Source organism: Uloborus diversus, chromosome 6 (genome assembly GCF_026930045.1).
Source record: "Uloborus diversus isolate 005 chromosome 6, Udiv.v.3.1, whole genome shotgun sequence".
Lineage (NCBI taxonomy): Eukaryota > Metazoa > Arthropoda > Arachnida > Araneae > Uloboridae > Uloborus > Uloborus diversus.
The window spans coordinates 33,097,776-33,118,897 of record NC_072736.1 but is presented as its reverse complement, the minus strand read 5'-3'; the positions used below and the strand labels follow the sequence as shown (position 1 = coordinate 33,118,897).

The 21,122-nt window shown below is 32.6% G+C and overlaps 1 protein-coding gene across 1 annotated transcript in view; it reads left to right on the top strand.

Moving 5' to 3' along the window:
• The first annotated feature begins 1,422 nt into the window (after positions 1-1,422).
• The window catches only part of LOC129224456 (homeobox protein extradenticle-like), a 163,874-nt gene continuing 144,174 nt past the window's right edge, over positions 1,423-21,122 (top strand). The window contains exons 1-2 of the mRNA XM_054858910.1: positions 1,423-1,837; positions 2,013-2,086. Of these exons, the coding sequence (XP_054714885.1) occupies positions 1,608-1,837; positions 2,013-2,086 (304 nt within the window). The 5' untranslated portion in view covers positions 1,423-1,607. The remainder of the gene's footprint in view (positions 1,838-2,012; positions 2,087-21,122) is intronic.

Here is a 21,122-nt window from a genome sequence, read left to right as displayed (position 1 = left end):
TAACTCATTTATAATTGAAATATTAAATATAAAGTAAGTAGATTATATCTCAACACAATAAATTAATAGAAAAATAAAAGTTACAAATGCTATTAAATGTATTAGATCAAAAGTTAATAATTATATCGAATAATATTTCTATAATTATAGATGGTTCGTCATACAAGATAATTTTTTATAAAATATGGTGACAGCAAAATAAAACTGCAAAAAATGATGACGTCAGAAAGTTTTTTTCTTAAGATACATATCTATATATATATATATATATATATATATATATATATATATATATATATATATATATAGGCTATTTTTTTATTATTTAATAACGCTGTCCAAAGCATAAATATTCCTATGCAATCTAGTGCACTTGGACAAAATTTCTTTTTAAAACATCAACTGTTAACTTATTATCAGAAAAATAAATAATAAATTAAACTCACATACCTTTTCAAGGTTATCCAAAGAAGATACATTTTGAGATTAAGAATGACTTCCAACCTCATTTTCTGTAATTAAATAACAAAATATTTGTGAAAAAAAGGACAAGGATTTAAAAGGACAGTATTCAATGTACCTACCTATATTAAGATTTGTTGTCACAACTAAATATACAATAATACTGTATACTTCAGAGAACCAAATAGTATGATCTCAGGTCAAAAATAGAACGAAATTATAATTTTTTAAAAAAAATCTTTACAATAGATTAATAAGATGGCTTCTAAAAAATTAAGAGCGTTTATGTAGGAGCTTTTTCATTGAATGAGAAGTCTAGCAGACGTACAACAAAAATTTAGGAGTAAGCATTTTAAGATTCTTAGTTTTTAGCAAATGATAAAATGAAGCAATAGCATTGATCCTTCAATATTTAGCATTAAAATCATCAAATAAATTATGCTGAAGAAAAAAGAAGGATAATTTCTATATTTTTTTCTACCGATTTTATGACAGCAAAAAGTAAACAAACTTTATAGATGTAGTTGTTAGAAAGAAACGCGTTTTAAAATACTTCTAAAGCAATTCATAAAAATTCATGATCATAAACAAGGTATGAAAATCGACTACTATAGGCATGGATTCCGATAAATAGTGAATTCCACATGAAACTTTCGGTCACTAAATCCCGATTTTCAAAGAGTCGATCTGAGCACGACCGCCATTACTCCAGCACAACACTCTCGATATTCAAGGCTCAATCTGGGCGCATGCGCCGCTCCCAAACCGGAACTTCCGCTTACCATCCATCAAGGTGGTAGGCGGGGCCAAGTCCCGTGATTGACGTCCGTGTGCTGGCGAAATGTGAGCATGACGCAGCGCCGTGATTGGTCGCTCTAATCGATGACGTCGTCATCGTCGCGGCATACGCTCATCTTTTATGGCGAAGTGGCTTGACTGACATTATCGTTCAACCCACCTTGGAGCCGCTTGCTGTCCGTCAGAAGTATTCCAATCAAAACACTCAATTATAGTCGCTTTTAGTGCAGCGTGCGGAGTGCGTTCGGTTTTATGGATGTTGGTCGCCAAAGGGTTCGGTGCTGAGCTCGGCCGGGGCCCTTAGCTCGCTTCGAGAGAGCTCCATACCGAGTGTGTGTGCTCGTAGTATGAACGATTCTCAAACAATGATGCACCCTGTTTCTCAACTCCCTTCAGCGAGCATGGCCGGCCATGTAGGGGCTCAGCACGGCTACGGACTAGCCCAGCCGTCTCATGTGGTCAACCCTGGGTCCCAGGGGGGCACCCCGGACCAGGACGCCCCCAAACACGACATCTCCGAAATACTGCAACAAATCATCAACATTACGGACCAAAGTTTGGACGAGGCTCAAGCGAGGTATGCACCGGTTAATCGCACTTATTATGCAACGGGCGTGCTAAGCCTAACGACGGCGCGCTGCTTTGATTTTGCCTCGACCGATGCAAAATCACCGCCGCCTCGTTCAATTTCAATGTTTTGTTTTTTTCTTGGATTGAACCTATACTGAGAGCTGTTTTTTTCTCTCGTATAGGAAGCACACGTTGAACTGTCACCGCATGAAGCCAGCATTGTTTAGTGTTCTATGTGAAATAAAGGAAAAAACAGGTAAGTGTCATTGTTTACATTTTGCTCTGCTCCGATTTCCACCCCCCAGTGGTCGCCCAATATGCCACATACGACGCATACAGTCCAAATATGCACCAGCTAGGCACTAACCACCCCTTAATCTATGAATTGTTTTCAAAATGTACCGAAATATCATATTTCTTTCACGAACTGTGTATGGTGTAGTTAGTACATTTCTAGCGATCGTAGCACATTGCTCTCCACCCATATTAAAAATGAATAACCTTGAGATCTTTATTTACTGAAATTAAATTCTTCGAAGTTTCAACTATGTTATTACATACTAGCTATGTATGTAGCAACAAATAACTATAACAATGTCTTGTTGTATGGATTGTTTGAAAGATAATACTGCAGTCTTAGTAGGTTTCTCTTATGAACTATGTATGATAAATCGATGTAGTTCAGGAGTATTCATTGACGATCAAAGCATTTTTCTCTCCACCCCCATTCCAAAGCAAATATCATTGTTTACTAAACTTATAATATTTCAAGTCCTTTAGTTTTCGTTGGTATTTCTACTGCAATTCTTTGTTTTTATTCTGCAACACTCCTTCCACATCTGTTTTACATTCTTGAATGAAGCTTTTTTCTTTTCTGCTTCATTAAGTTATGATTTGTTGCCCACCATTATTGCTTCATAGTTCATGTTTACTTCTTTTAATTCTTTCCTTTTTATGATCAGACAAAAGTCTTATTTCTTTGAGCTTAATGTAAACATATTTAGCTAAACTTCATGCATGCGCCTTTAATGCAGGCAATAAGTACTGTATATTCTGATTCGAAAACACAACAGAAACTCACTTCGCTGGCTTTCATTTATTTGTTTCCACGTTATCCAGTTCAAATTTGTATCCTTTAAAAAAAAGATATTTTCATAGATAATTTTAATTTATGCTAGCAAAGAGCATAACTATAAAGCACACTATACGATAGATTTTTGTTTTGATCTATTCATGATTAAAGCATGTGTATGACCATGCTTCGTTCAAACGACAAGCGTGTCTAATCCAAAGGTGGGCAATCCAATTTTATGTTTAGAAATGATGGGGAAAATTGTTATTTTTTTATTTTGTGTAACCAATACTGTAGTTTTAAGGATTTGCTTTGCATAATACCCACACTGGATACCATTACTGATTGGCTTTGCTTCAAGTTAGTCTGCAAAAACAAGGTTGTACTGTACCTTTAACAGAGCTAGTTGAGATAGCTCACTTTCAGAACCAATAAAAAATCACCTATATCATTTTTTCCTGAAATTTGGCATTTTTTACATTGATTTAGCTTAAAATTAGTTCGAAATTACCTTTAACAACAAAGGCATTATATCTTTATTTCAAAACATTGAATTTAAGGTTTTTATCGAAGAATTTTCACGTTTGATTATTTTTATGCTTTTCGTGCTTTGTATATATATTTTCCTTTTTCTACATACTCTGAGATAGTACCGCAAAAAATGCTTATTATAAAGAAGCTTCATTCAATTCAGTCAAAGCAAATGATTATAGTGGGAACATAACAAGATTTTTTCTGCCACATTGGTAAGGATTTTTTAAAACTGTGCCCAATCAAACATTGGATTATTTCTTCTCATATATCAGATAGTGTGAAACAAATATCAGCAATTTATAAATAGCATGTATAAGTATGCTCTGACTTCTAATTTTTCAAGAAATTATCCATCAGCTCAAAGATATAAATAAACTTATTTATTTATCTCTCTGAGTTGTCACGTATTCAGTTACCACAGCTTGTGTTTTGATGTAGTTGTAGTTTTCTAGTTTGTAAATAATTAAAAGATATTTATGAATACTAAACATGGTTTAATTTAGATCTAAATGGAGGCCATACAATATTATGTAACTATGAAAGCAATTTAAACTAGTAGTGTTTGAAAAAGCGTACTAAAACGCATTTCTGAAAGCGTAAATTATTTTCCCTGTTATCAAAATATAAGGTCTTTATCTGATATCTTGCTGACAGGGACACAAGGGCAAACACTTTTTGTGTCATAAAAATGTTTCAATATGTTCTTTGATTGCTACATATTTCAACCTTTTTTATTGTTACATTATTCATGTGGTGCACTAATAAGTAATGTCAACTGAATTTTTAGTGAATGTTATTATATAGGCTACTACGTGCTCGTATTTTGACCTATTTTTCTAATTTACTGTAAAAAGATTCTAGGATCAAATTTCTAACTGAAAGAAACATTAAATCAAAATATGTTCCTGTATATTTACTTTCAATAATTATTTCCATGTCTAGTTTTAAGGTAATTTGATCCATTTATAACTATAAAAGAAATTCATATTTTCCATAAGAACACATTTTTCTTTCTCTTTTGTTATAGGCTATTTAACTCTGTATTGTTTTAGTGTTTAATTCATTTTCATTAAATTAAGTACTGCATTTCAGTTCATTCTTGCTTACTTAGACTGTTAATCTTCTATGTCATAAATATTTTAAATATTTTATTTATTGTACATAGCATAACGTAAAAATAATTTAGCTTATTTTTTAATGTCTTTTTAATTCAAGTAATTTTTTTGGCCTAATATTTGAGTAACTTTGATTCTCTTGAACGTACACATAGTTTTTAGCTTTAGCTTTAATTACATGTAATCAAAATGCAGAAAAGAAAACAAAAGGTGAGAAGATAGTTAAAAATAAAATCACTAAATGTATTTTATATTTGAATGTTTTATTAATATAAAAGTATTCAAAAAAGCATACACATTCAAAATTGTTTGGTGTTTTAAAATTGACTATTTCTATGTTCAGTTACTAAAATAATTATGCTATAACTAACTTGAATTCTGATTATGATATTCAACTTTAAAAAAAGCAATGGGCACTGTTTTGTCCTCGGTTGTATAGTAAAATGTTTTAAATTGATTTTTTAACAATAAGGCTTGTTCTAGAAGCAGCTGGAAGCTTTTTGCCTTTCAAACATTTCCAATGACTAGTTGAGCAATTATTTCTCAGTTTCTGCAGATGCTTTTATTGTTTAAATTACTTTTTGTGAAAAAGCATCCATCCGCAAATCATTAAAATTAAGATTTCTTACCTGCATTGGTTTGATTCAGAGATAAAGTACTGTTGTGGAAAGGTAAAGTGCATTAGATCTTCTGTAATGAATTTTTAAGATATTTGAAGAAATGCATTTTTGATTCCTTATGAACAAATGTGAAAGGTTGGAATTTTTGATGTTTTTCTCGTTTTTGATTTTTGGCGGGAACCAAATAAGCAAACTTGCACAATAAAGCAAAAGTACCATCGTTGCCAAAAATGAAAGATTTGCAGATATATTTCTCTTTACCTCCTCACGGTAGACAACCTTGTTCATCTGGACTAACCGGGGCCAAAGGCAATCTGTAGAATCGAAAATCTGGTTTATATGGGTAAAAGGCAAAACAAATTCTTAAATAAGTTGACTTTTCATTTATTATGGTGCAGAACAACGTTTTTTAGCAAAATTACATGAATTGTTGCACAAGACAAAAAATATTTTTAAAACGCATCATTTCTAAAAAAATGGGTCCACTGTCTTTTGTTTCAAACACATAAGTCCAGCTGACATTTCAAATTCGCAAAAATCTTTGCTAGATTACCATAATTTATTGTGCAATCTAAAAAGGAATTGTATCTTAAAAGCAAAATAGAAATCTAATGTTGGCATACTTATTGTGAGGTTCTTGATATTACGATTTTAAATTGTTTTTATATGAAAGAATTTTTTAAAAAGTATTATATGAATTTGATCTGGATCAACCAGTTTCTATTTGCTAGTGGTTAGTGGTGTATCCGATGAAAAAAAACTTTGAAATGAGTTATAGTGAGTTTTAGTCATGCTCAATTATCAGAAAGAAAATTGGTAGAGTTTTTTTTAGAGAGAGAAATCCCCAAGTCTTCTGCCCTTGTTAATTGATACCTTTTATGTCTATCCACACAATGATCACCATTACTAGCTCAGAAAAAAAAAAAAAGCATGTAAGATCCCCAAGTTCTATGTGTAGAGAGGAAACAAGAGAAACTTAAGACTTTGGATTTGCTAATTTTCTGCCTTATTACAGTATTTCCTAATATTTTTACTATTAACTATGTCTCAGCTAAAAACCATAACATAGATCCATTATTATTTCTTCTTTCCCTTTCAAATTGAGTTGATACTTAAATTAAAACATGATAGTATGAGTATATAAAAAAAAGGCAGTATTATCTTGCCAGAACTCATAAAAGTACTAAGTTTTGCTTCCTGCTGCAAATTTCAACTTCAATAACAACTTATTAAATGTGTATGCATTTCTGCTAAAATTCTAACTTAAGTAAGGTGTTTAAAATAAGACCCCTCTTTGTTACCGTTCACCCCATTTAATGTTACCAGTTTTTTTATTATTATTAATTTATCTTTTTTTATGGTAGAGTGATCTAATTCAATCAAGGTACTTAATTTCTTGTGGAAACATTTGCAATATTTCATTGAATTCTATGTTTTCCTGTTTAAAACAATGCCTTAGATTTGTTAAAAATGCTTCTTTTTTGCATAATTTTACAAATTTTGCATAAGGAATGGGGTATCTGGGGCTCTCATTTTCCGTGGTAAATCTCAGCTTGATTAACCTCTAAAGTTAGGAAGCAGCTGGTATCATTTCATGGTAAATCCAATTTTTGTTTGTGGATTTTTTCCTAGCTCTTTCACATATTGAAGCAAAGCTAATTCAAGTATTATTTTCAAAAGGGGCCTAGCTGAACTGATATGAATTCCCCTCTCTCTCCACTCACACATCAACGTATTAGAATTTTTTTACATTATATTTGGTTGAATTGCAATTCTATAGTTAGCTGTTGAATCAGCTTTATTATGGTCTCACAGTGCCCTTCAGAGAACTGATTAAATGTGAAAAGAGTATATGGTAATAAAGTTGAGCCAAATCCTACATTTAAAAATAGCTTGCGTTGATCACATTTTATGAACTAGATCACTATTATTTGTCCTCACTATATTAAACTCCTACAAAAAAAAAAAAAAAAAAAAAAAAAAAAAAAAAAAAAACGGTTTTAAAGTTTGCATTCCCTATAGAAATGCATTTAAAAACAGAAAAAGGAATTTTTATTCCCAATGTTTCAATTATTTTTGCGCCCTCTAAAAATTGTGATGGGACAAGCTTCCTGAGCCTTTTTAGTAATCTGGCCCTGGGTAATTTAAAATTCCGGTTGATTCATTTTATGCAAAATTTCCAGTACCTAATTTATTTTTTATATATTTTGTTGACATACTAAAGCTTTAATTCCATCTCTAAATGTTATTAAAATATTTTAACCAACACAAAAATTTAAATACTAAAAGTAATCATTTGGTAATGTTTCACAAGTGTTAAAACTTATTATTAAACAAAGTTTTTTGTTTTGATTTTGGAACAAATTTGAATATTTGTAATTTTAATGCGTTTTCTCCATTTTCATTGACATTAACACATTAAAAAAAAGTATCTTTTGCCATCTAAAACCATTTTTCATTGTTTGTTTTTAGAGTTTTGAAAACAGTTTTCGGCAAAGCTATGAGAAATAAAACTGAAAAATCACTGTAATAAAATGCACAATCATAAACTATTGATATATAGACAAAAAAATAAATGATAAAAATAAACAGTTTAATTTAAAAAAATCCCCTATAAATTTGTTTATATATTAGTACGTTTAGATTTTTCTAACATATAACTTCACTTGATGTGACAAAATATCCTTTTATCCTGACGATAATAAGATTAAAATTATTTCTTTCCATGGATTAAAAAAATATCGATGTTGAGATATTGAATGATTTTAATATTTAGCAATTCCTCTCCTATAAGTCATCGAATACTATTCAAACAACGTTCGGTTACTTTAGAATAAAAAAACGGATACTACGTGCTCATATGAAACAGACATAATTAATATTACAGTTTACATAACTTAAGCGCTTTGGTTACGAGAAGCTTATTCTTTTTTCACCCTTTAATTCTAAAGCGTATAGCGAGTTGATTGAGTCAATATTTGAATTCACGCTGTTTCTGTAGCGGCGAATAATATATTCAGCGCTTCGATGCCCGCCATTTTAGAACGGGCTTTGCCGTTGTTCGTGTTGCTTGCCTTCTTATATGGGCAATGTTTTCAGTTCATGAATTATTAATTTTAAATTTATGTCTTGAACTTGAAGGCTATGAAGTTCTTTTTTATATAATCTTTTGATTGCTCTAAATTTGTCTGCTTGATATTTTTTTAACCTTTCAAAACTTACGTCCGTAATGGAGCTTTCTAAAATGGAATCTTGATTCCTTAATAAATTTGCAAGTTTAGAAGTATCGGATAACATTTTATACCTTAATTCACATTTCTAAAACTTTACTAAGATACCTTGCGGTGATTTAAGAAATTAGCCAAAGAAGTAAAACATTTCAATGGGATCGTTTCCAAAATTTTAAAAGTATTTTTGCTGAAAGAGCATGCTTAAAAACATAAGATCTGACAATTTTTTAAATAATTTGCTTAAGTTTAATATTTTAAAAAAATTATTTAAATCGGTGCACTTTCATTGTTTATGTCTTCTTCCGATGACATCACAAATGATGAAATGCCATTCAGTGTTTCCATTCACAGAGCAAAATATTTAATTTGCATTTTTACTCACGTGTATTGGCAACGACATTGTTGATAGCAAGCTAGAGCGCAATTTTAATTCGCTTCTTGATTATCATAACGTGGAAACGCGATAGAAACATGCGCCAAAGAGCATCATTTGTGACGTCATAAAGACCAATATTTTTTTTTGCTTATTCTATCAATTTCAGAGACAAAAAGTACTATTCAATATACCATGCCTTTGCCTTCAATCCTCGAGTTGAACCGAACCATTGCTTCGGTCACTCGTCTGGTCTGCGCTAATTCCATATTAGCTACCAGTTTGTTGTGCACTCTTGGCTTCCTTAAGAGGTTTTCCATCTCCAGCTCAGTCACTTTCCTATGCCGGGCTGATGAGTGCTAATAAGCACGAAACTGCAGTCCTCGGCTGGAAATGACTGAGCTGGCGGCGTATTTCATGTAACAAAAAGTACTACTTTTGACTGAAGGAAACAACCCCATTTTGAGCGTACATGGCAGTTGTCTCATTGTCTTGGGTTTTCATCGCTTTCAGCAGCTGTTAGGCAGTGATTGCAGTTTCTTCTACAGTTTATTTAAATTGCGAATTGATTCAAAACTTCTTCATTTACATTAAAAGAAACCCCCCCCCCTCTTTTCTTATAAAGAGCTGTAATAGTAGACCTAATAGATTATTATAGGAAATTTCTTTGCTCTGCTATTTTTAAAAGCTTTTGTTGTATCATTTTCTGTTCTTAGTTTGGATTCACCCCTCTTTCTGTATTTTAACTGCATTGAGGTCTATGTTTGTCAATTCTATTACAAAAAATCGCTAATTCTCTATTCCCCCCCCCCACACAAAAAATCATCAAGTTTATTAGAGGTTAAAAATTTTGTTTAATTATTTTTTCTTTTGAACTTCACTTTACCCGTATTCGCCCCTCAAATTGTAACATTCCAGTTATGTAGTATCCCCGAAAAATTAATCGTCGAAATATTTATTGTTAGTTTTAATAAATTGGAGACTTGTGGCAAAAGAATTGCTCCCTCGACAAAAAATATAATTCTGGAGTTTAAACTTACTCAACATTTAGTAAGTCAGGGTTGCCTTTCCTCCCTCCAATGGTGGTAGTGCTATTTCAGTGACGCAATGTGCGCCACGACCCCCTCCCCCTTTCTTGTGCACCCCTAAGTGAGTGATAGCCTGGTTTTTAAACTGACTCAAGTACAAGTCGATATTTTTTGCTTTTGTCTACAAAAGTCTTAAAATATTTGAATTATGCTCATTAGTTTGAACTTTTCAACAAATATCTTTGAACCGTGTTTAAGACCGCAGCTACTGAGGTTTTTTAGGGCTTTAACATTTGTCAGAAACGGTTTCCTTATTGCTTAAATTAAAAATATTGGTAATTTATTTACTTTTTCGACATTGCAATTGTAAAATTTCCATTATAATTCTGATAGGTATCTTGGTTTAAATTCTACTATAAAGTCGGTTTTCGTGACATTTTGAAAAACCAAGACATGGAATATTACGGGGGGAGCGGGCGGCAAAGGAACCCTCCCAAAAAATAACTTTTGCCTATGTCCCTGACCATGTCGTGCGTCAAAAATATATGTCGTTGATGTTGTAAAATCCACACTGCATACTTTGAATTGATATGGTGTTCTTGTCTGTCGTATTTACACCTACCATTAGATTCTTTTATTTTTGGTCATTATTACTTTTTATTTCTTCCTATGTTTTTAAACGTTAAGTATATCGCTTTTATGACGGGTTTGAATCTGCTCATAACAGATTTTGTAACGATGACAGTGTTTAAAAAAAAGAAGGTAATTTATGACCCTACGAAAAGAAAAGGAAAAAAAGATAAAATGATTATCACAGTTCATGCAGTTACTTCGAGCGAAAGTTAAGTGGTGTAAAATTTTTCTGTAAACGAATGACCTTCGTAATTCATTTTCTATTGCGGCTTCACATTTCAAGTCTGTTATATTCTTAATTGCGTTTTTAACGAGAACGACGCTGCCAGATTTCTATCTGCAACTGGGTTTTTGTATATCCTTTGCTTGTTAAATGTTTTACAGATGTGGTTTGAATTGGTACGGAAATTGGCCCTTTCTTTTCTTGCAAAGAAAATAAGTTGTAACACCCAAAAGAACGCTTTTTAATGTTAATTCTTAAAACATGTTTTTCTTTTTTGATTGAATATTTTATTTGTTTATTTATTTATCATTCCAAAGAAAAATGGGAAATGGTATTTATTTGATTTTTGTTATTAATCGTACTTAAAATAGTAGTTATCAACCTTTTGCACGTCGGGACCCGATAATGTGCCTATTAAACAACCTGCAACCCCATATGTGTACTCAGGGGCGTGCAAAAGGTAGGAGAAGGGACACCTGTTGGCCCGAGCCTGAAAGGGACCCAATATTTTTAAAACTGGACGTGAAATATAGGGGTAAACAATATGGTAGGGGCCCCGGAAAAGTCATTTGTGACGTGTCCCAAAATTTATGTGCATGCCCCTGTGTGTACTCCCCATGTATCTATTTCCTTTTGTACGAAAATACGCGAAACATATTTTGGCATACATTGCGCATCTTTTACAATCTAACTCAAGATGCTTGAGACATTTTACTTATACTTAATAATACAAGTGTACGCGATTGTAGAAAACGGAAAAAGATAGCTAATCTTATTTGTGACATATATTTCAACACTTTAAAAAATTTTGCACTCGGATATTGTTAAAAAAAAAAAAAAAAATACTTCCATTAATAAAATTAATCGCAGTTTTAGCATCGCTACAAAGAAAGATGAAAATGCTGCCATTTAAACAGAGAAAAGAAATTAATTTTGAACAAATAATTTAATTATGATGTAGTCAATATGAACATTTCGGTTCATTTGTGTTCATAATGTTCCCAAACCAAACGTTTCTCTCTGATTTGTAAATCATAGCTTCGTGGACTACCCTATAAACATATTTCATTTTCAACTTTTGAGTTGAACAACTATTCTTCTACGAGTGCAATATAATTAATTTCTAAAGTAACTAATGATGGTGGGCATTAAAGTTTTGTACATACCGTACAATAACAAATACGAATTATAGGAAAGATCTATTGAGTAAATACAAAAATCGGCATGTCGATACTTTTATCTCTTATATTTTCAAACGTGTTTTTTCCCTTCATTTATTTATTTATTTTTTTCTATTTAGTTACATTTTTAACCTTGAAATAATTTGTATGTCCCTCATTTTTTCACTGTGCGTAAATTGATAAAAGAAAAATATTAAAAATAATTTACAAAAAAAAAAACGGTATTAGTGACGCGTATTTGTTATGCTTCCACTATGCTTTCGAGCAGAAGTATTTCAAATTTTCAATACAGAACAATTCTTCAGTAAATTCATTTTCTACCCTATTTATATGGAGTTCTTTTACTGTTATTACATAATTTAAAAGTGCCAAAATTTCCCTTTTTTACGGCAGTGTTTTGTGTGTTATTTATATTTTTACTTTCGTGAAAAACGAAAGCTGAATACATTCGAATTATTAAGTTGTTTTTTTTTTAAATATTTTTTATGTGGCATTTTTATAATTTTAAATACATACAATATTTTAAATCAGCTAAAATTTACGAAAAGTCGAAGCGATGAATTTCATATTAAAGTAATATTTACAATATTTAATGTTGTTCATGTTCTTAATATCCACACTTTTGTTCTTGGGAGTTATTTTTTCATTTATTGTTCTGACATTTAATCTGATGTGAGGGCAAAAATAAATAAATAAAAAATAAAATGAAATAAAAGTTTCATTATAATAAAATTAGATGTTACACTGCTGTATTCAGATACTAATGTCTTGTTGGTCAGTTAAGTAAAACGTGTCCAAGGGGGCAAAGACGAAATAGAAGGGAACGGAGAATGAAATTATCCATTCAGAAATGTAAACAGTTCTAAAATTCGAACGAATAGAATGTAATCATAGCATTTGTTACTAAGCGCTGTTCTGTGAATATTCATGCGGAAGGCTCTGATTAAATTTTCGGTGTAGTAAGTTCTTAAACAAATGTAAACATAGTCTTCTTATTGCTTTGTGTTGTATGTTTTAATCTAAATCTATTAAATTGGACGAATAATGTTTATATACGCAAATTTATTTCCTGTATTTTTTTTTCTTTTCTGATAGATCAAATTTTTGTGGGGTTTTGGTTAAGAAGGTAAAGTTTCTAAAAAAGGGAGTCGCATATTGTTTTTCCACTGTTGAGATTTTAATGTAACAGCCTCTCAAAAAATTATTTTATTTAAAAAAAAATCATTGCTCGTTTGAGTAAAATTGTGCTGTAAGTTACTACTTATTTCGCTCTGTCCTTGAGTTCCTTTGTTTTCTGCATTTGCAAGCAAATTTGAAGTACAAGGTTCTTAAAGTAAGACAAAACAACGTTAGAAGAAGTACAAATTTGTAAATTACAGCAGACACGTGTTTCGGCGTTACAGGAAACGCCTTTTTCAATGCAAAAAATAATGAGCTTATGGATGAAAAGACATCTTCTAACGTTGTTTTGTCTTACTTTACTGTTCAGCACAAAGGTATTTATTTATCTTACAAGGTTCTTGTTCTGTTAATTTTAAAGTTTAATTATTCGTGTTTACTTATTTCTCAATATTTTTAAAAACTTTTATTATTATTTATTTTACTTTCTTAATGCATTTATTATTTTTAATTGCCCCATTCATTGAATCATAGTGTAAGTAAGATGTCATAGTACTTAAATGGCAATGCTTCCAAATTCTTTATATCAATACACCTCATAAATTCTTTAGGCTAATATACCTCCAGAAGACCTGAAAATTCGACCTGATTTTCAGCAATAGCATTTAAAATTATTCCAAAATAAACTATATTTTGAGGTTGGCACAGTTGCAATTGAAGCTCTATGACATTTATGAGGTTTCGTAAGTCAGAGGAAATGAAATATTGGTGTAAATATCCTCATTGTTGTAGTTTTCATTTTTTCGGACTGGGTAGACTACTGTCAAAAATTTACTGAGTGACTATCGACGATCTAAAATCAGTTGTCCATCAGACGAGAGTTCGCTTGGAGGGGTTCGAAAGGCAAGACACTCCCCCCCCCCCTCCTTCCTTTTTTCCCTTTGTAGTCCCCCTCGATCTCGCTCACCCTGTCACTCAAAACATCGCCCCTTTTTGAAACATCTTTCCAACAAAAACGGGGTTGGGGGGATGGAATAACTGCAAGGGGAAGGATAGAACTAGCTGGCCCTGCCACCCCCTTCCCGTCGAAAGTGGGATGGTGCCAAGGGGGGCCCATGCTGGGGATCGTCCCAACCCGAGGGGAGGCCCTCTTGTTATAAGGCTTCTCTCTCTGGGACCGTCTGTTGTTGAAGTTGGCGATAGCCATTTTGTCGAAGGCCGGGCCCTGCTCGTGAATGGGGCCCTGTAGCTAAATGTGTTTGACTTTTTATTTTTGTGTTTTTTTATTTTCCCTTCTTGCGACAATATATCGGATAGTGTCTTGCACCGTCCATTGTGTCGAGTTATATGGTCGCGATTTGTACCACCGTTGTGTGTGTGCGCGCAACGAACGCCTGGTGTTACCTGGGGTTTCCTCTAAAGTCGTTTGATTCTCGTTCAGACTAGTGGGGCGAATTGCGAGGTTTTCAAGTGATGCTAAAATTTTAATACGAAAATTTATAGAATTGGGAGGTGGGCAGTAACTTTCTTGGACAGTAATTAAAAACACACCTAGACAATGGGGTTGTTTCCTTCAGTCAAAAGTAGTACTTTTAGTCACTGAAATTGATAGAATAAGCCAAAAAAAAAAAAAAAAAAAACAACATAGACCCAGAAAATTCTTTCATTTTCTCAACAGTTATTTTTTAATTAATTTTTTAAAATGTCCGATTTTTCAAACAAGGCGCTCTCTTGATGACGTCACAAATGATGCAATTTGCCGCATCTTTGTACCGCGTTTCCACGTTATGATAATCAAGAAGCGAATTAAAATTGCACTCTACGCTTGCTATCAACCATATCATTGCCAATACACGTGAGTAAAGATGCGAATTAAATATTTTGCTCTGTCAATGGCAACACAATGGCATTTCATCATTTGTGATGTCATCGGCAAGAAATGTAATCAATGAAAGATCACCGATTTAAGTAATTTTTTAAAAATATTAAACTTAAACAAATTATTTAAAAAATGGTTAGATCCTATGTTTTTAAGCATGTTCTTTCAGAAAAAAATACTTTTAAAATATTGGAAACGACCCCATTCTACCGTAGAGGGGCAAACGGCAGTATCTACGAAAAATAAGTTTTTGAGAAATTCAGGGGGGGGGGGGGGAGAAACGTAGTTGATTCTCATACAAACACTAGTAAAATGTTGGAATGTGACGTTCTTTTTGTGCTTTATTTTCAACGGGAACCAAATTGGCTAGTTTATACAATTAACTTTAGTAAAATAGATAACAAAATGCAAAAACAAACGAAAAATGTGCAGATGCTGCTGTTTACCTTATCGGGACAGAATTTGGCTCTTGAAACGAGTGTTATTAAAACATGGTTTAATTTAGATATGGTTGTGAATTGCATACAAATGGCCTAGAATACCTTAACAGTCTTCTACCACGAGTTATTGCAATTTTCGAAACGCCAATGGTAATGAACTTCACTGTAAAACTTGAAAATATTTCAATTCCTAAATGTTTTTTCTATTATTTTTCTGCTCTTAGTTTTATCATTAGCTTTGGAGTGATAGTGGTTATCTGTACATAAAACCCTAAGTGTTATTTTATGTTTTAAATGTTATCAAGGTAGTTCAATTACATTCTGCGCTTGATCAAATATTGAAAATAACACAGCTATTAATATCTTTTTATTGCATATAATTTTGGAAGATAGTGATTGTTATTTCGAGTATTATACTCTGGGAATAAACAGGATTCGTGTACAATATCGGCCTGAATTTTATTCCGCTGTGGTCTTGTTTTAGGGCCATTTCAAAGTATTTTGTCCAAATGTCGAGTCCGCAACCTGACTTTCTTTTTGCCATAACTATTTAATTTACTGTTTGATTAGCATATTGTTTTATTTTGAGTTTGTGTGTTAGTAGGACTAACTCGGAATAAAATTTTGTGGTATTCAAACGGTAAACTAAATAGTTATGGCAAAAAAAGTGTCCAGTTGCGAACTCTATTTTTGGACAAAATATTGTGAAATAGCCCTTTAACTAATTCCTAGATTTCGAATACATTCGCATTTTCGTTTTTATGACTTTGTTTTGTTAAAATCAGTGCGAGAGGCTGAAATATCGCTGTAAATTATGTATCTAATTACATTTCATTGCATTCACTGCTAGAAAAATAAACTCTAAAATAGTGAATATTTTAAACAAATAATTTTTAGTATACATTGTATATTTTCATTATACAAACAAATAAAATTGTTTTATACAAACCGCTGAAAATATTAGTATTCACCGTTCTATAGCTTGAATAGGCCGCCTTACGGTGATTAAACCAAATATCCAAAGATGAAAAATACGCCACACTGGACAGGTCATAGCATGTAAGAAGGTCGGTCTTTGTTTTACCTCGTTCAGTCGCCATTAGACTGAGACTGCAGCGCCTCCTATAGTTCATTTCAATTGCAAATTTGCCAATCATTTCCTGGGCGGGCGCTAGGTATTTCAAATTGTTAGCTAGTAAATTGGCCAATTTGTAAAAATTTTCGCCAAAAGCTAAGTTTTATGAACATTTTTCTGTGGAAACTTCGACCTGAACAGAGTATAATTAAAAAAAAATAAAAATGTAAACATGCATCATGCACTTCAGTCAGACAAGTTTATTTATTTTATTTATTTTTTTGCGGATTTTTTAAAACTATCTTTTGACAATTTTGGGGATCGAAGAAAATATTTTTTATTATTATCGTAATTTTTCTTATTTATACTTTTTTTTTATTTTGTAATTTTTTGTGAAAATTTCGGATAATTTTTTGTGTGCTAATAGTGTTTTCGCTAAATCAATCCGTTTATTTCGCCGAATTTACGATTTTATCGCATTTTACTCGGTGGCGACTACTTAAGCGCGAGTACTACATTTTTGGAAATGGTCATTTCTTCTTTTTCTCAAAATTTTGAGTTTTTTGTAACGTTTGACGACTGTTAAAAATTGAAATTTCGTGATGAATTATCCTAAAATTTTGAATATAAGCCAGTTTATTTTCAGAATATTTTTAAAATTTTTTTTTTACTTTTCGCTTCCTATATCTTTCCGTTGTGTGTTTGTTTACGCCGTTCTTATAGCTTCGTGTTATTTATCGTCTGTGAACGCATTTTCAATTTCATTAGCTTTTCATTTCAGCAAAATTGATTATTATTTGTTTGTTGTAGTTTTAAGTTAGGGAGAAAAAAAAAACCCCAGCTTGGCTGGAGCTCTTCCTGCCTGCACTTAGAAGTTTGCAGAACAATTTTGCTGGAAAATTATTCTTCCGTTTCAGTAATTTCAGTTTCGGTAAGCGCATACTTTTTGAAGTGAATCAAAGACTTGTGTTTAACACAAAAGACGTGGTAAGATAGCAAATAAAACTTTTTTTTCCTTTCCCGTTTTGACCATGAGAAAAATATCTTTTTATTTCGATTTTTTAGCAGATTTTTTTTTTTTTTTTTTTTAACCGGATATTTATTTTCATTTGCAGTTAAACATTCATTTCCGTCATTGAAGTGAAATTACAGCCAATTGTGCATGGAGTTTCTTAGAAATTTGACCATCTTAGCAATTTGAAAAACAATGCCCTTCCAAAGTATTTTCTCCCTCTAAGCTTTAAGAACACGCAGTTTTGAACACTGTAAAAGCACTTCTTTTCGCGAAAATTAAGGTATCGGTGATTTTTTCGAGCTGAAAATTTTGCAAATTTTATATGAACGAACTTAAAATTGAAACTGTAAAGCGAAAAAATATTTCACCATGATTAAATATACGCTCTTGCGACTGGCTCACGAAAATAAGTGCTTTTACGGTAGTTAACCTTTCATAACTCTCAAAAAGTTTTCTTCACAACAACAGTATCGTTACAAAAGTTCTTCATCTTGAAATTGTAAACATACAGTTGAATCATCTTTGGCATCACTTACCAATGGGGTGGTTTCCTTCAGTCAAAAGTACTACTTTTAGTCATTGAAATGGATAGAATGAGCAAAAAAAAAAAAAAAAATTAATTTGAATTCTGAAATTTTGAATTCAAATTATGTTTTTCGCAATCACGAACTGAGACAGGACCCTACTCATTAAAGTTATTGTTTTTAGAAACAGTTCCTGTCCCCCTCCCCTCCCCAAGCCTGCCTCTCCTCCTAGGCGGTTACGTGTGCATAGTTGTGTGTGTACTTAGACCTGTGTGTATGCACGTAGGCATGTGTATATGCACGTAGGCGTGTGTGTGTTTATGTGTGTGAGTGTGCGTGTGTGTAGGACATGGACGCCTCCGACCAGGAGAAGCGGATAGCTCAGGACCGGAACAGCCGCGCCGCGCCGCCTGCAGAGGCCGGTTGGCGGTGGTGCTGCAGTGGCTTCTGGTCCAAGCTGAAAAAAGGCACGGAACATCAAAAACAGTCAAATGAGAACAATAAGCAATCGTGATTGCTCAAAAAAAAAAAAAAAAAAAAAAAAACATAGACCTAGAAAATATTTTAATTTTCTCAACAGTTATTTTTTAATTAATTTTTTTTAATGTCCAATTTTCCAAACAAGGCGTGGTCTTTATGACGTCACAAATGATGCAATTTTGCGCATCCTTCTACTATGTTTCCACGTTATGATAATCAAGCAGCGAATTAAAATTGCGCTCTACGCTTGCTATCAACCATATCGTTGCCAATACACGTGAGTAAAGATGCGAATTAAATATTTTGCTAGGGGAATGGCAACATTGAATGGCATTTCATCATTTGTGATGTTTCACGACAGAAGCGTAAACAATAAAAGCGTCCCGATTTAAGCAATTTTTTAAAAGTATTAAACTTAAATAAATTATTTAAAAAATGGTCAGGTCCTATGTTTTTAAGCATGCTCTTTCAGAAAAAAAAATACTTTTTAAAATTTTCGAAACGACCCCATTACGTTGGGTCATCTTTGGGTTGCATGATGCTTATGTTGAAGAGCTGACAATCAATTTAACTTCGGATGATTCAGACATTGTATCATTTCAATTTCGTAATGTGCGTAGTATCCGAATCTTTTTTCTTCCTTCTGTCTTCAATGTATGTCGAAGAAGAAAATGTATTCCAGATTTTGTTAATAAATTTAGAATGTATGTTTGAACCAAGACTTAGTTTCTATCAAAAGGACTGCAGGAGCCCTATTGTCGGAGCACCTTATTTTTCGAATGAATATTGCCTAAAATATTGAAATTTGCATAAAATTGAAAGGAAGTGCTGGAGCTCAACTCCCATGAGCTCCTACGCAAATTAAACCCCGATTCGAACGGTTATACACCTTGGAATTAAGACCATTTGAGGCAGCGTGAAGCAAGAAGGTGTAAGTGCCAAAATTAAAAATAGTGAAGACATAGTGAGTGTGGGACATAAAGTGTGAAGAGGTTTAAAAAAAAAAAATCCCTCCTGTTATTCAATTACGTCCACGGCACGACGTTAAATCCATGATCATTGATTTCAAATATAATTTTAGTTAGTAAAGAGTAGTCTAACCTCGTTTGGAGAAAGATTTGTGGCTTGAACATTACATACGACCTTTGACCTTTCCCGTTTTATCTCTACACAAATAAAATTATTCTATACAAACAATCCACGTTTTAATTGCCCAATCCCTATCCGTAGAACCAAATGTTATTATAATCTGAAACAGTGTTCTGTAGCCAAAACCTGACAGAGAATTGACACTTTTATCTCTTGATGAATGCCCGAAAGTGATTCATTGTTTTTATCAATCCACAACAAAATTCTCTTGACAAAGGAGAAACCTGCTTTTGCATTCACCAGGCTGCACTTGTAGTAAAAACTGGTCCAGGAGTTATGAAAAATTACTTTCGATAAGATGCACAACTTAAATGATATACAATGTTTACGGCTGTTTAAGCAGTTGTTTGAGGGACAATGATGCAGCTTGTAGTGTAAACTTAGTGACATGGTAATTTCCCCAAGATGAGTTATGACGTGGAGCACGAAGGGACTTGTAATAATGACCTCTTTCTGAGCTTGCCGGTCGACCATGGCAAAACAGTCTGGGAGGCAGGACAGTAACAGCAACTGTGAGACGAGAAGAAATAATAACGAAGACTTCTATTTTAGGTATTCCATCCTAGTCGCTCGATTTTCTGGTTCAATCTTGCATGGTGTAGTCTTTAAGTCCTTTTTTCCCAGTTCTGATGATCGTAAGTGATCAAGGATGCATAAGCAGGTATAAAACGTGAATCTTCTTTTGAGTTTGCCGCGGAAATACAGACATAATGCTTGCGTTTTTAAACCCTTTTTTTCACTTTTTGTCGTCACGCATCTTGGGCGTATAAATAAGCTTGAATTTTGACATCAAAAAACGGATGATCGACGTAAAGTTTTCTAAAACTTTTTTTTTCGTATCTGATTGGTTGAAAAGGAGGCGTTTATTTCGCATTCTTCGAGTTGACTTGAAGATAAATGCTTTATTTATGTCGTATCTTCATTCTGAATGGCGTTATTGATGCTATAAAACATGGCTGTACTCACCTTATTGGCTTTAGGATTTAAGTTCGTCTTTCGTTTTAGGAACAAGGAATTCGCTTTTCTTGCTATTACAAATTTCTGATTTTGGTTGAATCTGTTTGAGATCAGATTATGACATCATGCATTTTTCTATGACGGAATTTACTTGACTGGCAAAATATTTTTTGATTATTTTTTGATTGCTGCTTTGTATTTAGTGTCAGCTTTGTCATCGCACATTTAAGTCTAGAATATTTCAAGCGTCAACATGTCAGATTAACATAAATAAGCCCATTTGTAGTTGGTCAAACAATCTAAAAAATTATTAGTACTAGATATTCTTGCCTTTTTAAAAATATTTTTATTTATTTTTTTTATTTAATAATAATAATATTTTTTTTTTCAAGAAGTAGAAACTGTCTTTTGGCTTTCTCCTCCATATTGCGACAAACGTTTAGTCCCACACAAACTAAACTGTTTGAAATCCATCTCATTCGGATAATTGAGAAGCGATTAAATGAGATGCTGTTCTGATATAGGTTTTTACTTTGATGGGTAAAGCAGGTCATATTGTTAACTTAGTCAGATAAAATTTCCATAACGACCAAAATATGACTATTTGACACTCTAGTCGCTGAATTTTTGAATTGGTTGTGTTTG